Consider the following 18,459-nt stretch of genomic DNA (forward strand, 5'->3'; position numbering starts at 1 on the left):
TCCTAACTCCGTTTAGTTACCCAGGACTTATTTATACTCTTATCTTATTATTTATAAGCAATGAATTTTTATCCTGTGGTTTATGCAATTGGAATGTAAGGATATCTCTTACCTCATCTGTCTCAGAGATATGTCTTCTATTTTCCTCCATGTCTACAATACTTTCCCTACATTGTTACTTTATCTCTCAAAGCTGTCTATTGAAAAATTTAAAGAATCTTCTCTTTTATTAGTAAAGAATTATTATAAAAAGAGCCCCTCTTTTTCTTCATAATTTTCTCTAACAATCATATACAGAATAACACATTCAAAAGTAGATTTTCCTGTGTTAGTTCTTTTTCACCTATTTCCCTTTCCAATTAGTCATCCATCCATTTAAGTACACATCTGCCCTCTTATCCAATTGTCCACTCACTTATCCATCCATCCATCCATCCATCCATCCAATTACCCATCCGCCTATCTATCCAACACTTATTAAGTACGAATGTTGCAAATAATGAAATTCAGAATCAAAGAACTCATTCCCTTTGTCCTTGTCATTATTTCCTTTTTATCTCTGGCAGTTTTTTTGGTACCATGAGCCTTTGTAATGCATTTATGGGGGAATCTTTATGCTTTAGGATTCCTATAGCTCCTTTACACATGGCCATTTACCAGTAGATAAAGCTAAGGAAAACGGATTTTGTTAGAAAAAGTAAAGAAGTACATTGCAAAATACCTTTGTATTTCATTTCCGATTTCTGTGGCTGTAAATAAAGCGTCATGCTTTGAGCTTGAAGGTGAACCCCAGAGGAGTGACTAGGAGCTCGGAGCTAAACGACAGACGGCTGGCCAGTGAGATGGATGCATTTCATTATCTGAAGCCTATTCCATAGGCATAATTAGAACTCCTCTGAGAAGTCGCCTAATTATGTAACATCCAACAAAATATGTGAGGGCTTCATCCTGGCCTTATGTGGAATCTATCAAGCTTGTGCTAATTTACGATTTCCTATTAGAAGAGGAGCAAACAGGACGAGTCATTTCCACAGCCATGGTTTCTGATTAGCACCACCAGATAATATGAATTTGGAACATCCATCTTCCCCTTGGGGCATCGCTGGAGCAAAGGCAGCTTAGATCAGCCCAATATATTATTAGATGTCCCCATTGTCCTACGGAAACACAGCTGCAGGTGTATTATTTCTGGCTGGGACAATGGCAATGTGAGGGATCAGAAGCGACATCAAAGGAGAAACCTTTATGGCTGGCTCTTTTCCTTTCTCTACAATAGTCTGCAGGGAGTGGGGAGACTTGGTCCCAGCATCTGGGGTTTCAGAAGAAGCCTCCTACGCCCAGCCCGTGGCCAGCACCTCCATCACAGCCACCTCTCCTTGCTGAGCTTCTGCTCTGACAGGAGTTTAACAACCTCGCTGGCCTCACAGAGAGAGCAGCTCTGCCAGCCTCTATACCCGCCTGTGCCTCCTTGTCGATCCTCAGGGGTCCCACCTTCCAGGCCAGGCCCAGGCAATGGCTTTGACGCTTTTTTCCAGAAGGCAAGGTAAAAGGAATGAAATTGCCTAACTCTTTAAACTGCATCCTGAGAGTTTCTCAAGTCTGTTGTAAAGAAAGGCAAAAATGGAGCAACAAAGACATTTTTCAACTAGAGGAAAATAAGAGGCACAACCAGGCAGTTTCATTTGCAGGTAACTTGTAAAATGAATGTGACTCCCCCAACCCCAAAGCCCACGTTACTTCAGATGATGCTTTAACAGAATGGTGGGGAAGGACGCTTCTCTGGGACTGCCAAGCAGCCAAAAATGGTCCAATAGATCCTCGAAAATGTCTAATGATAGAATATTCTGGAAGATGTAGAGACAGCTTTCAAGGTTCAGAAAGTCAAGGTTGGGCCTTTGAGATACAAAGAAACCACAGAGAACAGAGATGGCAGACACGTGGCATGAGGGCCACCACAAGGCAGACACTCCTCACTGGCCATACACAGCCTGTCCTCCTTCCAGACAAATGAGCCATCACAGCCCTTCCTGCATCAGCGCTCCAAGTCACCTCTGAAGGCCTGAGCTTAGCCCAGGAGAAGAAACCTCCTTGCCATCTTGAACTGGGTGCCGACAGCTGGAGTTAATGAAAGAGTTAATGTGATTTTCCACTCTCCCCACTTGCTTTGAGGGACTCTGGCCTGATCAAATCACCTTTAGGGAATGGAAAATTCTCCCTCACCGCACAAGAAGGCAAGCCTGGAGAGGAATGCTGGAGATGAACCAAGGCGGGCCGAGCAGCATCACACCATCAGGCCGCAGAAAGGAAAACCCGGCCTCCCGGGGGAAAGGTGGCAGGGAGCAGCCATCTTCCTGACTGTGCGGGATGGCCCCGTTTCTCTCATGTCCAAATCCCCGTCCCAGGGGTGCAGGTTCAAGGCCTGGTGTGCACATGGCGAGAAGCGGCCCGGCCCCCGTTCCCCTGAGCGTCTCACAGATGTGTCAGCTGGTATGAGTTACCAGGCAGTGACCACATTTTGGGGAGAAATCATCCATTGATTTATCACAGGGGCATAAATCATAAATGCATTTAGTTGTCTTCATCGCCTTTCTTGTCATCCTGCCCCTCTGAAGTGCAGTGAAGAGGCAGATGTATTATCTGGGATCAATTCCAGATCCCTTTTGTGTTTTAAAGGGAGAAGTCCAGGAAGGGATGCACACAGCCCTCTGCCACAGGTTGATCAAAGTCTCGGCGCCTTGAAGGCCCCGTCACCACAGAGATGTAACTCCGAGAGGCCTGGTGACGAGCGGGTGGACGTCCCGCTCACACCAGCCCCTCAGCCCAGATGGGGCTGAGGATGACAGGAGTCCCTGCACTATCCATAAAACATGCCATAGTCACCTAGGCCACAGCGCTTCCTTCAATGGCCCGGGCAAGTCATCCAGGGAACAGGGACAACAGATGGTGGTCAGTCACGGTGACATTTAAAATTAAGTCAATGAGAAATCTGGTCCCAGCCAGGGCAGAAAGGGATGCTTCCAGAAAGGCCTGGAGGATTCCTCTCAAATGCTTGTCATTCTCAGCTCCCACATTTCTTCTAGGCATCTGCAGGGGTCCTGCCTCAGACACCCTTTTCACCTTCCTCAAGAATGTTGTCCCATTTCCCTCGCTGGTTCCGTGGACCACAGGCACTGCCATGTACCTTTTCTCGTGGTTCTTGCAAGAAAAGTAGGAGGGAGTTACTACCCTGTTTCCCCGAAAATAAGACAGTGTCTTATATTAATTTTTTCTCCCAAAGTTGTCCTAGGTCTTATTTTCAGGGGATGTCTTATCTTTCCATGTGCTAGGTCTTATTTTCGGAGGATGTCTTATTTTCGGGGAAACAAGGTATTACTAAAGCCATTTTACAAATTAGAAGCTTCGGGGAAACTGGGTAGCTTGTTTGAGATCACAGCTCAAGGACAAGCTGACATCACAATGTGCTTCTCTGTCCTTCACACCAAGACTGTCAGACTCTGGGATACCCCACTGCTTCTCCTGTCCCACATCAGCATAGAAAAGCAGTTTCCTTTCCTGCATCATCTACATACATGGACACATTCCACCACGCACACCTACCAGGTGAGCCTGCACAGCGCTGTGTCAGGTACTAAGCTTTGGGGAGAACCAAACAGGAACTAATCTCGGGACTACTGGAGAAGATAAGCATTGCAGAGATAATGGCACCGCTGCTGTCTAGATAGTCAGGGTGCTGGAGATTGCACTACCGGGAAGCTTTCCCCTGGGCACTCCCTGTCTTCCCAAGGAAGCTCCATGGGAAAGGCCTAGGCAGGCTCTTACCACCCCAGGCTCGGGTCAGGATGGGGTTTTGGGGCACAGGATAAAGCTAGGACTTTGGAGTAGAATTACTTAACCTGCTCTCGAGTCAGTTTCCTCTCCTATAAAAGAGACATACTATGAATACCTATACTGTAAACGTTCTGGGAGAATCAAATGAGATTCTTGGCAAAGTCTGGGTGGCATTCACTCCTTCCTTCCCAAAGGCTCCGGAGAATGTGCATATGACAGGCAGATGGGGTACGTCAATGGGAAGACAGATCCAACACGCTGTTCTCATACCATCATGCTTCTGATGAATGAGACAACAAACACTTTACTTCCTTGTGATGTTTATCTAATAGGTTACAAGATGAAAAACTCTACCACTAAAAGGAAAGCAGTAGCTAAGATTGCTGGCGATTAGGGTCAGGAGTAACTTTAAATCTGATGGTCACAGTAGGTGTCCCTGAAAAGGGGTGAAGTGAGCCAATGTATATCTGGGTTAAAGTGTCCAGGCAGAGGGGGCAGAAACAGCAGACTCATCAGAGAGCAGCGAGCTGTGAGAGGGCACGAGGGCAGGCAGTGGAGAACAGTCCCAATGAGCAGACACCATCAGGCCAGATCTGTGTGCCTCTCTAGGGACCTGGGCTTAACCTCAGCATAAAGTGGGGAGACGGTGGAGGTTTAGGGATTCATTGGCACAATTTACCTGTAGTTTCCAAAGTGCCCCACTGCTGTGTGGAGTGTCTACTTCTGATAAACAAATCTGAGAATTGGGAAGAAATCTGATTTGATCACCAATTTACATGTAGTTGGAAAAGTGGAAAGGGCCAGGGAAACAGTCGGCTGGCAGATTCCCTGCACAGTAGGCACCTTTCTGGATGGCATATATTTTCTGCCCTCCTCTGCACCCTGCTAAGTCCCCTCCCTGCCCCATCCAGCAGGGGGTTGCAGGAAAGTGGGCACAGCTTAGCGGGTGAGATGGTGAACTTCAAGGGCATTTTTTGGCTGCTGGAGGCTCCAAGGCCTCTTAGAAGAGAGAGACCTGCATTTATTTGGCTAGACTGATCCAGGATCCCTCACAGACAGGCTGCTGGGAGCTTCCCATCAAATCATCTGTGGCGGGAGGTTAATGAAGGGAGCACGTGAGGTAAGGAAATAATGTGAGGCTGCTTAAGAGAAAAACGAGCCCACAGATACATACCACAAACTGGTGGGCACCAGGAGGAAAGAGGGGTGGGGAGGGCTAAACTAGTAAATGGGGTCAAATGGATGGCGACAGACAGAAACTAGACTTCTGGTGGTTAGCATGCTGTCCTGTATACAGACATCCTATATAACAAAAGCCTAATATGCTAAGTGTCCTATCATCCAGTCAACTGTTCAACGAATCAAAGCATAATATGCTAAAGATCTACTAAGGCTGCTCAACTGCTCATTGTGACTTGTATTGACCACCAGGGGGCAGATAGTGGACCAGTCCACTAGTCGTTATGATGTGCACTGACCACCAGGGGTAAGATGCTCCAATCAGTAAGTGAGCTTGCTGCCATGGTCCGGCAATCAGGACTGAGTGAGATGGGCCAAAGCACCCTGGAGCCCTCTGGCAGTCCCTCCCTGGTTGGCCAACTGCCTGCATCCCTCCCTGGCTCCAATCATGCACCGGTGGGGTCCCTCAGCCTCGCCTGCACCTTCTGCACCCCGGGACCCTTCAGGGGATGTTGGAGAGCTGGTTTTGGTCTGATTCCACAGGCCAGGCAAAGGGACCCCACTGGTGCACAAATTCATGCACCAGGCCTCTAGTAGAATTATAATGTTGTACACCTGAAACTTACACAATGTTATTAACCAATATTACTTCAATTAAAAAAATAAAGCTAACCACATAATAAATATATTCTCAGGGAAATAAAAAGGATTGAGCACTTCCAAACCCCCTCAACTAGCCACCTGTGTTCCCAAACCCACTGTGCCCAGTCCCATGCTCTTGTTTCACAGCAGGGCAGGTGGCCTGAGGAGGATGTGCAGGTGCATCTGCCAAGCCTGGCCCAGAATCCATAGATCACAGTCTCTTCCCCATCGCTGACATTCACTGAGCACTTCCTGTCCCCAAGGACCTGCTAGATTCTAGGCACTACTCATTTGCCCCCCACAACAACCTTGGGAGGGCAGCACAGCTCTTGTCCCCACTCCCACCTCATTTCCGAGAGGAAGAAAGGAAGTACAAGGAGATCCAACCACTTGTCCAAAGTCACACAGCTCAGAAACGGGCAGGTCTGGACCCAGTCCAGGCAGTTAGAATGTTGGCCACCAGTATAGGGATGCTAATATAAAAGCAACACTACTTTTCAATCTCCGTTTTGCATTTCACTAATACAGATAGGCTGCTCCTCTCAGTTGAGAAACACTAGCTCTTATGTATCATTAATTAATGATATTGAATGTAGCACATTTTGATAGGTGCTACAAATGTAGATATAAAGGACACTGCATACATATTTATTCGTTAAACAGGCAAAGGCAAGGCTTAGACATGATTTAAAATGCAGCTGAATAATCTTCTTAGAAGTCAACCAAGACTCCGCAGAGGAATCCAGATTCAGGGATAAGAAGAGTACTTTCTATTTTCTGCATCTGAAAATATACTGCTATACCATCTTGAATTCAGCCCATACAACTACATTTTAACTGTAATGTTAAATAAAAGTTTTAGCTATGCCAGTGGTTGGCCATCATGGTGACAATGTTAATGGCACAGCACTGCGCGCTCCCCTGACTTTGGGCCCAGCACTGAGCGTGGTAGCACATCCTCTTTCGTTCTGAACAACACTGCAAGGTGTAATTAGCCCCATCACAAGCAGGAGGGCAGATTTGTCAGCATCCAGACACCACCCTCTTCCCAGCAGGCAGCATGTCTCCCTGCCCTGCCCACTCCCAAGAACCCTACTCCTAATTCAGGAGAAATAAAACCCAGGAAATAAGAACCAGACAAGCCATTAGCCTGCAAATAGTGCTCAACTCACTCAGCAAGCTTCCAACTATGACCAAGCCTCAGCCCCAGACAATCAGTCTCTGTGAGGCTGGGCTGGACTCTGTAAGCCACTTCTGTCTTGCTCCCTGCTCTGGCCAGGCTGTACCCACAGGGTCATGAGGAGGAGGCCGCAGAGATGGAGGAGGGAGAAGGGACTTGCCCTCTCCACCTCACTGCCTGCTGGCCTTTTGTCCCCAGCCCATCAGCCCAGCCTGGATGCTTGCCCCAGTAGGGACAGTTTATCCCAATAGAACTGAATGAATCCACCTTTCAGTTTTTCCAACCCTCATCCTTTTTAGAGCATCCTTCCTCAAAAGCCTGGGTCCCAGCCCCACAGCACTTCCCAACCAGAGTGCCCTCCTCAGTGGTCTGGGTCCCTCTGAATTTCAACAACCTTTTCCCCTCTCTGCACCTCTCCTATCCTCTTCCTGGACCAGCCACTGGGGTGGTGGCTGTATACTGAAGCCACTTTTTCCATGTCATCTTAGACTTCTCTTTTTGCCCTTTCTGGTTAACATTAGTTCTCCCATTAAAATAACTGGTGGGGCCCTGTGGGCATGGTTCAGTATTAGAGTGTCAAACTATGAACAATAAGGTCATGGTTCAGTTCCTGGTCAGGGCACATGCCCGATTGCAGGCTCAGTCCCCTGTGTGGGGCATACAGGAGGCAGCTTATCAATGATTTCCTCTCATCATTGATGTTTCTATCTCTCTCTCCCTCTCCCTCCTCTCTGAAATCAATAAGAATATTTAAAAAAATAATAACAGGTGGGTTTTTGCCCTGCCTGCTCCAGTGGTGACATCACTGTCCCCAGTGGCATTTCCCAGAGCACCTCAGCTGAGATGCTCAGTCCTCACACCCAAGGCCATGGAGGGCCATGAAAACTCTCATGACTCACCAAGTCTGGTCCTGAGCCTCCTATCACAATGCCAATTCCAGGGCACATCATCTGCAGAGAAGGGAACTCAGGAAACACTATTTACAAACCCCTTCCCCCCTACCACCGCCCCAGACCACCAGCTCCTCAGTCTGAGATCAAAGGTGTGGGGACAGTCCGACATGGCTAAGGAGCAAAGCCCCCAGCTCAGAGCTGTGGGATCAAGTGACAATGTCCCTGAACCGGAGCACCGTGCCCTGCAAGAGGATGGTGACAGGAGTGTCCCCCTGGGCAGGGCTAAGGATGAAACGAGAGAAAGCAAGTGAAGTGTTTGGCGCTGCACCACCTAGCATGGGGCTGGGTTTGTGGGGACTTCTCTGCAGAGTGGCCTTTGATACCCATCTACTGAGGGCAGTGGGGGGGGGAGGGACGTGTGGGAATGGGCATGGTCCCCACATGCCTTCTGGTTGTGGGTAGAGGCCTGCGCTGCTGTGGCGGGAGGTGCCCACGGCCGTCGAGAGCCCGCAGGCAGGAGCTGGTTTCTCCGTGGCTGGCAGCAGCCACGCACCAGTGGGCTCCACTCCTGACTTGTCTCGTCATGTTCTCACCCGAGTCACAGGATGTCTCATCCCTGCAGAAGTAATTAAAGATACGCTGGGAGACAGCGAACCATTGCGACTCCCCCTTCGGCGGCGAGGGGGGCCCGAGTGAGCTCTCACTGCTGTGACAGAAACGCCTTTTCCTGTCACATTGTTGACTGACCACAAGAGATGAATGTTCCTGCCATTTTCCTGAGACAGCTTTAGGATTTCTCACCCTGGAAAAAATACAGCCATGACACAAACTCAGCCCAAACTTTCAGACCCAAACGGGACTTCAGTCAGGGAGGGAGAGACAGAGGAGTGTCTCCACCCAACTGAGCCTGGAAGGAAATCAGCAGGAAGAACCAGGACCACCTGGAAGCAGTCACAGGAAGTAAAAGAAACCCGCCCCTAGTCCCCACCCACTGCAATCAATGATGATGAAGAATGTCAATACCCAAACTGCAGACACAGCTCAGGCCCATGCCTGGTAGCCTGACCCCCATGCAGCAGAGAATATCTGAAAACAACCAGCTCAGGCCTCTCCCTGATCAAGAACCTCCCATGGCTCCCCACTACCCTTGGATCCCAATCCCAGCCTCTTACTGTGCCCATTAAAGGCCAGAGGAGCTGGCCCCTGGCTGACCTGTCAACCTCTCCCATGACACTTCTATCCAGCCACCTGCCCTTCCTCCAGCTCCTCACACTCCCACCTTCTCCTGGGGCCTTTGAAAGTGCTGTTCCCTCCGCCCTTCCACCCAGCTATTTCATTTACCTGCTCTCCCCTCAGAGGGGCTTCCCTCGTGCCCCATCCTCCACCTCTGGCCCTTGCTGTCTCCTTCAGAAGGTTTACCATGATTTCTAATTCATTGGGCCTTCACTTGTCATCTGCTTTCTGCTCTCTGGAGCTCCTTCCTCTGACAGGTCAACCCCCTACTCCTGGGCTCTGGTATAGTGATGGGGGCACAAGGACCTTCAATAAAAAGTCTGTTAACTGAATGAATTACCCCCCATATAGCTGCTCCCTTCCCTCTGCTTCCTCTGCCAACAGCCTCTGCCACCCTTAAGCCCCCATGTTAGTCTCCTTCTATGTGCTGAGAAACAGACAGAGCCAGAGTGGAGGTGGGGTGGGGGGTGAGGGGAGAGAATCTTTGGAGATCCCTTATCTCCAGGCAGCATGGTCTTAACTCCTTCCCCAGAGGCCTGTGGTCAGGTAAGTCCTTTATCCACTCACCTGGCTCAAAGGAGGAAGAGGAAATGCTTTCTAAAACCTCTTGAAAATCTGACTTATTTCACTTAGCATAATACCCTCTAGGTCCATCCATGCTCTCACAGATGGTAAGATTTCATTCTTCTTCCACCGTGTAAATGTGCCACAGCTTTTTTATCCACTCACCTACTGATGGGCACCTGGGGTGCTTCCATATCTTGGCAATTATAAACAACACTGCAATATAAGACTGCAATATGTGTTCACAGGGGTGCATATATTCTTTCAAATTAATGTTTTGAGTTTCTTTGAATATATACCCAGAAGCGAAATCACTGGGTCATAAGACAGTTCTATTTTTAATTTTTTGAGAAACCTCCATACTCTTTTTTATAGTGGCTGCACTAATTTGCATTCTTGCAATCAATAGTACAAAAGGATTCCCTTTTCTCCACATCTTCACCAGCACTTATTTGTTGATTTATTGATGACAGCCAGTCTAGCAGGTGTGTGGTGACAGAGAAATAGAAATACTGTACGATTTCACTTATATGTGGAATCTAAAAAAAAGACAAAAACAACAAAATAAGCTAATAAACAAAATAGAATCAGACTCATAGTTACAGATAACAGACTGATAGTTTCAGGGGGAAGAGGGTTGAGGAACTGGGTGAAAAAGGTGAAGGGATTAAGCAGTCCGAATTGGCAGTTACAAAATAGTCATGGGATGTAAAGTTCGGCAAAGGGAATATAGTGCTGCCCATGTCCCTCATCATAGACCCACATGGAGGAGGAGAGCACAGGGCCATCTAACAGGCACGGAAGGGTCGTTGTGTAACACAAAGCAAAATAATAGTCATGAACCCATGAGTAGACCCATTCTGGCCCCACCATGATGGGGGTTCCGAGGGTTCAATTTTATTTCAGGGGGGCTCTGCTTTCCTGGGTCTGGGAAAAGAGGAAGTTGGATTCTCTCCAGGGTGCCCCCTGTTGGTCCAGTGACCTGAAAGCTGTGACACTCTGCCATGTGCCATGTCACCATAAACAGTGCCCCAGGGCAGTTACGGATAGCATTTATGAAGATGTCACCTTCCAGGCACTGGGGGCAGCCCCAGGCTGGATGCCACAGCTCGCTTTCCTTCAAGGGCAGTGCTAAAGGAGAAGGAGGGGGACAGAAAGGACTCAAAAAAGCTGAAAGAATGGCTCCAAAGATGGAGGAGAAATACCTATAGCATAAGTAGAAGTATCTGCCATCAAGCCTCCATACCTCCACCATTTAATATGTGGCCAGTATTGTTATTTAAGTAGAGAAAAACTATAGGTACATAGGAAGAAACTGCCCCCACCAATTTGAATTTAGTCAATGCATACAATTCTGAGGGCATCTCAGCGACTTCCAACAACACCCTGTTGGTGCCTTTAGATCAGGGGTTGGCCAACATGTTCTTAAAGGGCCAGATAGTAAATATTTCAGGCTTTGTGGGCCACAGGGTCTCAAATCTTCAACAGTAGACAACGTGTAAACAAATGTGAATGGCTGTGTTACAAGAATACTTTATTGATGGGTAGTAAACTGTATTTAATATACTTCTCACACATTAATATTGAATATTATTTTCCTTGGGGTTCTTTATTTTCACATTTAAAAGTGTGAAAAGCCATTGATTCATAGCTTATAGGCCATGCAAAATAGGCAATGAATCAGATTTGGCCTAGTTTGCAATCCTTTCTTTAAATCACTTGCCATTTCATAATGATTTTGAGTTGGGGGGAGGGAGAAAGAAACATGGACCAGCTGCCTCCAGCGTGCCCCCTACCGAGAATCAAGCCCACAACCCAGGCTGTGGCCTAAAATCGAACCAGCAACCCTTGGTGCACAGGATGACGCCCAGTTAACCGAGCCACATCAGCTAGGGCCTTCCTCACCGTTTCTTACTATCCATTCTACCTTGCACAACAGGGGAAGTAGTGATAAATAAAATAATTGCATGAGCTTTTTTTTTATTATTATTATAGTTCAGGTGGAAGAGCAACTACCTAGGTGGCAGGTATAACGGTTTTTCTAATTTAAATGTAGGCAGCTTTATTTCTTGAGCAGATCCTGGAATGAGTCCCTTTCATGTTGAGAAGTGCATATTTTATTCCAAGTGTACAAGAGCTGCTATTAAGCCCCAAACCAATGGATATCAGGCAAAGGTAAATGGCACCCAATAAATGAATAAATAGCTCCTCATTTCTGCACTCAGAAATACAATGCTGGCAAGGGACACATTGCATCAGCAATTGCTGCCTTCATGGATTCATAGTTAAATTACCAGCGATGCATTCCTTCTCCCCACTCATTCTAAAATGATTTACTAATCAGTTGCCTTACGCAAAGCCCTGGTTAGGTTGTAGATAGTCCCAAGAGCTCCTCTGGTCTGCTCCCAACGTCCCCCCCCCTCCCTTTCTGGGAACCCAGCTACCATACTGTAAGGAAGTCCGGATACTATACTGAGGAAAGTTCACAGGTGGCCCTGGAGAGTTACGCACCCTGAGCTGAACAGAATGGAGGCAGCCCAGCCACGGTCCCAGATTAACTAGAGAACTGGCCACACAGTTAATGCACAGAATTGAAAAAAATAATAAAATTGCTACTTTAAGCCATTAGGTTTTGGATATTTATATTATTGCTATATAAGTAATTGTCTTTCCTTTCTCTATTTTCCTTGCTTCTTTTGCTGCATAACAAGTAACCTAATAATAATAATAATAATAATAATAATAATAACAGCTTAAATGAGCACACATTTGATATATCAGTATATTTGGGTTCAAAGTCTGGACACAGCTTAGCTAGGCCCTCTGATCCTGATTCACAAAGTTGCAGTCCAGGTACTAACTGGGCTTTTTGCATCTGGAGGTCCGAGGCTGCCTGCAGGCTCATTCACTGTCAGTAGGAGACATCTCCTTGTGGCTGTAAGAGCGAGGCCACGCTTCTCAGCAGGGCTGGAATACTGGGATATGGTGCATGGTGGTGGGACTGTTCAGAGATACAAAACCTGTCCTCAAGGACTCACCAAGCCAGTGAGGATGAAAAACAGGCCGAAAAACTGTAGTCCTGGCCATGAGGCTACGCTCCCTTAGGACAATTATGAGGGAGTCAGAAGTTTAGGGTTCAGGCAATAGAAGCTGGCCTCCAACTGGAGTGGAAAGAGGAGAGCTCAGGGCAGGCCCAAGAGAAAGGAACAAGTCCCCCAAGGTTGCTGATACAAGCCACCCCCCTGAGAAACAGCAAGTACCTGCTGGCCAGCACCGCATCCCTATGGGCATGGAAAGCATATGGGTGAAGTGGGCTCAGAGGAACTGACGGAGTGGTGAGGGTCTTGGCCAAATAGAGCGTGCATTTGCCGTCTAAGGAAGCAGCCACTTCTCAGTCCAGCCAGTTTTTTGTTTGTTTGTTTGTGTTTTGGGGGGGGGGGTTGTTGTTGTTGGTTTTTTTGTTTGTTTTTGCTTTTTGTGTGTTGTGTGTGTGTGTGTGTGTGTGTGTGTGTATGTCTGTGTGTGTTTGTTTTTTGTCATAGGAGAATGTTGGCTCCCAAGTGCCAAGTGTATCCATTTATGAGAAAAACTAAAACTTAAAAATTGCATATATTACAGCCAGGTTTTTAAATAATGGTCAGTAACTGGCAATATTTTAAGCAAAGTATGGACCAAGAAACGTATACCTGGACACTGGCTCTGACTGAGGGGACAGGCCCTTTTGAAGGTTGACAGAGGGGAGCACAAGTGGCAGAGCCCACGGAGTAACCTCACCCACTCCCTGGACTCCATGGCGGCGGTTCCCCACGGGCGCTGCTCCTCTCCCAAAGGCATCACCGGAGAACTGGTTAGGAACGCTCACTCTCAGGCCACAAGGGGCCCCACGGAATCAGCATCACTGGAGATGGGTAAGCAGGGATTGTGGGAAGGAGGTCTCAGGAGGTTCTCTTACTCGCTTTCTCAAGTTTGAGAAAGACTCTCTCATGGGACTCCGGCTCTAGCCTTCAGGACATTTTTCCTCTTCCAGAACCCATTTTCTGTTTCTGTCATCTGGAAGCTTACCAACTACCTCATGACACAACCCTCTGCTAATGTTCAAAATAACAGAGAAAGATGACTGTGTAGACATTGCCCATCACCTCACTTTAACACAGGGTACAACCACATAGGGTGTTATATACATTTATTACCTGCATCTTCATGGAGAAGAGACTGTATGTGTACATGCATGTGTATGTGCATGTATATGTATGTGTACATATATGTGTTCATGTATGCTATGGAACTCTCCAGAATGGAGCAGAAAGGTGTCCTGCTATGAATTTTTAATCATAGAAAAAGACCCTCTTGCTACAGAAAGAAATCTGCTTCTGCCTGATAGTACTTTCTAAGTAGATGAAACTGTTTTTGTGCACCGCTGAAATTTCCAGGACCCTGGTTCCAATCAATCCTAGGAAGCACCTGGCCTAAAGTCAATATTGTTCCTTTGGAAAGACATGTTAAGATTTGTGTTTTGTCTGAAGAATTATGACTGCGCAGCCCTCATCCTCTTCCCCTCTCTGCAAGCAATGCCATGATGTTACATAGACTATTCCGGCAACTGCTCTCCATCAAGTAACACCCAGCGGGAGGGATTCATGTGATTCTGCGCATGAGACTCATATGACCACACATTGGGTGTTGATGGAGCTGCTTATTAAAAGGTCCCTTCACTTTCTTCTTTTATTTAAGATGGTCCTATATTAGTCAAAATACCCTTCAACCTGCTGTGAGATGCCATAGCATCCGTGAACCTCCTATTTGACTGCACCCCCCGTTCACTGGTGCCGTGGCCTCCCTCCCAGCCTTGTCACTTAGCTGCCCTCAGGGTTGGGCATTAGGTACCAGCCACGTGCCTAACACTGTGCCATGTGCTGAAGGTGCACATGTCCCCAGCCTGTTCCTCCTTTCATGTCACATACACTTATAGGGAATGAACTCTGGCTTCCAAATGTCCCCGGAAATCGTTACCAGAAATATAGCATCTGTGTCTGAAGTCAGTGCTTATTGGGGAAGTTTTGTTCAGCCAAATGTATTCCTGGATAAGTTAGGCAGGTGCCCTGTCAGAGCCCTCTGTTCTCTTAGTACACCCAGCACAGCTAGCTTTTCCTCCAGCCTCAGAAACGATGGCTGTTTCTAAGGGTAAGCCCCAGGGAAGGAGGTGGTGACCATGTGGGAACCAGGTTGTACAAAGGTGTGTATATTTAAAAACCAGACTCACACCTGGTGAGGTAAGATGCCAATGTTATCACAGACGCATGGGGACCAAGAGTCAGCGAGGGAACATGGACCGAATCTCACATCCCTCCAGGGTCCCTGCTCCCCAGATATGGCTGAGCACAGCTGTCATTAGCCTTCTGTTTATTTTTTTTGCCAAGTGTGCATAGTTAGTTCAATTCCCAGAAAGTGAACATACAAAGCAGAACAAGCAGGATGGACTTGTTCTGGATGGTCTCATGCACCTATAGAGGGCGCCGTCTGCTCAGGGGGTAGGAGAGCACTTTGTAATGCCCCCAGGTTAGCGCCCTGTCCCAGTGACTTCATTTCCCTGCTGAAATGCCACCCTTTAGGTAAGACAGCGATCCCCTGCTGCCCATCTGTGATTGGTGCCCACCTGAAGAACTGATTGATAACACAGATTCCTGGGCCATAACCTCAGAGATTTTGATTCCGTAGGTGTAGAGGGGGGTTTGCATATTCACAACTTAGGAGCTGTCCCCAGCAAATTCAAAATGGCTAATAGCTTGAGGAACCTCTGGGTTAAGTACTCAAAAGGCGCCAAAAATATTAATATCCAATCCTAGCACATGAGTTCAATAGATACATAAATGTCAATTGGAGAACAAAGTAGTAATTAGAATAGAGTACATACTCGGACATGCGTAGGGAGCAGCACTGGGGGAGGGAGGGATAGCGAGAAGCTTCTGGGTGGTCACAAGGGCTCAACAAGGAACTGCAGCAACACAGAATATCATAAAGGAGATGCTGCAGGGCTGCCGGGCTGACCTCACCGTCCACGAATGCTGGTCCACCAAGCAACTCTGGCTCATGGAGAACGGGAGAAGCACTGCCCCAAGTGGACAAATCATAGGTCACAGCAGATCTTTTCTCTGAACATGTCTTTACGGGGCTCTTCTCTCCTCCAAACATTTCATTTTGAGAACAAGGAAAGCCATAGTTCCGTTGTGGTGAACCAACAAACACAAGGCTGAGAAACCAGAGGCCATTATGAGATTAAATCTACATGGGACACTTATCTGTGGATGATCCGGAGGTTTCCACACAGCAGAGATTCTGTATGGACTGCACTTCGTTGCTGGCTCAGCATCCACTTACCTTCCGCTCGGGCCAGTTGTATTTGGCAAAGATGGTGTCGTAGGTGTCCACTGCCCCGTCGGTGATGAGCATGATGGCCTGGCTGCAGATGCTGCCTTGTCCCGTGTGGTTGAACTATAGAGAGAAGTAAGTGCTGAATAAAACAACTCATCAGAGATACTCCTCTGTGTATCTGTGAGGCTTCAGAAGCAAGAGGCCGTGGGCTTACGGAGCCTCTAGGAAGAAGAGCACACGGGCACCACCAGTGCAGAACCTGCAGGGGGTGATGCTCTGACAACTGGGAATGACATACAGACCACAGAAGGGATTGCTGAAAACCAGGTATGAGGTGGGAAGTGATTCGAACACATCTAACCTCGATCACCTCCCAGTGTGGATGGCCTTCAGAATACAAGCCCAGAGGAGTTGGCACGGCCTGTCAGGGACACATTCTATGGGTGGCAGACCGTGTGCCAGGCAACATCTCTTTCAAAATCTGAGTCTGGTTTGAATGGGTCAATGGATACAAGCTATTCTATACAATAAAATCAAGTAGGTTTTTAAAAAATATATATATATTATTGATTTTGTACAGAGAGGAAGGGAGAGAGAGAGAGTTAGAAACATCGATGAGAGAGAGTCATCGATCAGCTGCCTCTTGCACACCCCCTACTGGGGATATGGCTGCAACCAAGGTACATGCCCTTGACCAGAATTGAACCCGGGACCCTTCAGTCCCCAAGCCGACGCTCTATCCATTGAGCCAAACCGGTTTCGGCAAAATCAAGTAGGTTTTGGACATATAGAGAATAAAGTCAGAATCATAACAATTCTGATTACAGGTAGAAGCTTAAGCACCCTTGGTTTAGGGCTTGTCTTAAACATATAGCTGAAAGCTTGTAACATTTAGTAGTAGTTTATGCATATGAGTATGTGTAGCATGTTCAAATTCCAAGATTGTGCCCACTTGTGTGCAGAGCCCTACATTTCCTCAGCTTTCAGTTTTACATAACATTGAAGAGTCCCAGCCTTGGTGAGAGATAGGCTGGTAGTGGGGAGGGGGCGTGTAATTGGGCTTGCCAGAGCTTCATGTCCTTCCCCAAGTCAGGAGTGAAGACTTCCTTCAATGAATGTCATTCACTCTGCAATTCCAAGCAACACCATGTCCTTTAAAAACCCTACAATGATGTCACAACGCCAAGGCATGGGAACCACAAAAAGTCTCTAGCTTTCAGACATCAAACTCCATCCACTATAATCTCTAAAGTTTTTCATGTATTCACAAATTATTTACTAAAAGCCCACACAGCGCTGGCAATATAACATACAAAAATCCCTTCTCTTGTGTAGTTTATATACTATTTGTGGAGACATAGAAAAACAAAGTAAATTATGTTGGATGTTTGATAATGTGATGCTAAGAGATGGAACAAGAAAAGAGAGAAAAGGGATAGGACATGAGAAAGGGGTATCTTTAGAAAAAGTTGTCAGGGAAGACCTCACTGAGAAGGTGACACTTGAGTAACTTCTGAAGGAAGTGAGTGTCTGGGGTAGGGCATTCCAGAGAGGGAAAAACAAACAAACAAACAAACAAACAAAAAAAAAAACAGTGCATACAGCCCGGCTGGTGTGGCTCAGTGGTTGAGTGTTGGCCCATGAACCAGGAGGTCACAGTTTGATTCCTGGTGAGGGCACATGCTGGCTTGAACCCCCGTAGGGGGTGTACGGGAGGCAGTCAATCAATGATCCTCTCTTATCATTGATGTTTCTATCTCTATCCCTCTCTTTTTCTTTCTGAAATCAATAAAAACATATTTTTAAAAACACAGTACATACAATGGCACTCAGTGGGACTGTGCCCAGCATGTTCAAACTGTTGACCATGAAACTGGAAAGGGATAGAAGCTTCTTTTGGATTGGCTGCTGACTCCTGGTGAACCAAAGAGCTAATAAAACATTCAAGTTGAAGTTTAATGCCCAGTCTTCATGCACTTAGAAGTCTGATATAGAGATTAAAGTTGTAGTAACTTGAAAGACTATAATTGATGGATGGATGGGTGGATGGAAGAAAGGAATGACTTGCCTTGTGACATTGGGACAGAGCAAAGCCAACTGGCAACATCAATGGTGTATCATAACATAATGGAAAGTGCTTAACCCCATCCCTATGCCACAAGCTATGCACCTGGGGTGAGTTCTTACTTCAGAGTGTCTTTTTCTTCATTTATATGATGGAAATACTATGCTTACATGCTTGCTACAACACAGGTTAAATTTCATTATATACTGGGTTATAAGTATATACTTAACCTTTACTAAGGCCTCTGAGGTAGGTAATATCATTATCCCCATTTTACAAGGCAGGGAAACTGAAGCACAGAGAGATTAGCTAACAAGGTCACACAGCTACTACCTGCCATAGCGAGATTTGCACTCCCAGATTCAGCACACTCTACAGCCTCCCAAAAATATCCTTGAGCAGATAGGGGTACATAGTAAGACTCCACAAATGTCCATTTCCTTCTCCTGTCTCCATCCTGTCCAGGTTTCCAGGGTCACTTGGCATTATCAGGGCTACGCCCCTGA

The 18,459-nt window shown here is 46.9% G+C and overlaps 1 protein-coding gene across 4 annotated transcripts in view; it reads right to left on the reverse strand.

Annotated features, from left to right (window-relative positions):
* The window catches only part of CACNA2D3 (calcium voltage-gated channel auxiliary subunit alpha2delta 3), a 781,459-nt gene that overhangs the window by 360,668 nt on the left and 402,332 nt on the right, over positions 1–18,459 (reverse strand). For all 4 annotated transcript variants that reach the window (XR_014796705.1, XR_014796706.1, XR_014796707.1 and 1 more), the window contains exon 11: positions 15,895–16,008. Coding sequence is in view for 1 of the 4 variants with exons in the window: in XM_084903113.1 (XP_084759239.1) it covers positions 15,895–16,008 (114 nt within the window). In the remaining 3 variants the exon portion in view is untranslated. The remainder of the gene's footprint in view (positions 1–15,894; positions 16,009–18,459) is intronic.

This window comes from Pipistrellus hanaki, assembly GCF_964339955.1.
Source record: "Pipistrellus hanaki genome assembly, chromosome: 13".
NCBI classification, from domain to species: domain Eukaryota; kingdom Metazoa; phylum Chordata; class Mammalia; order Chiroptera; family Vespertilionidae; genus Pipistrellus; species Pipistrellus hanaki.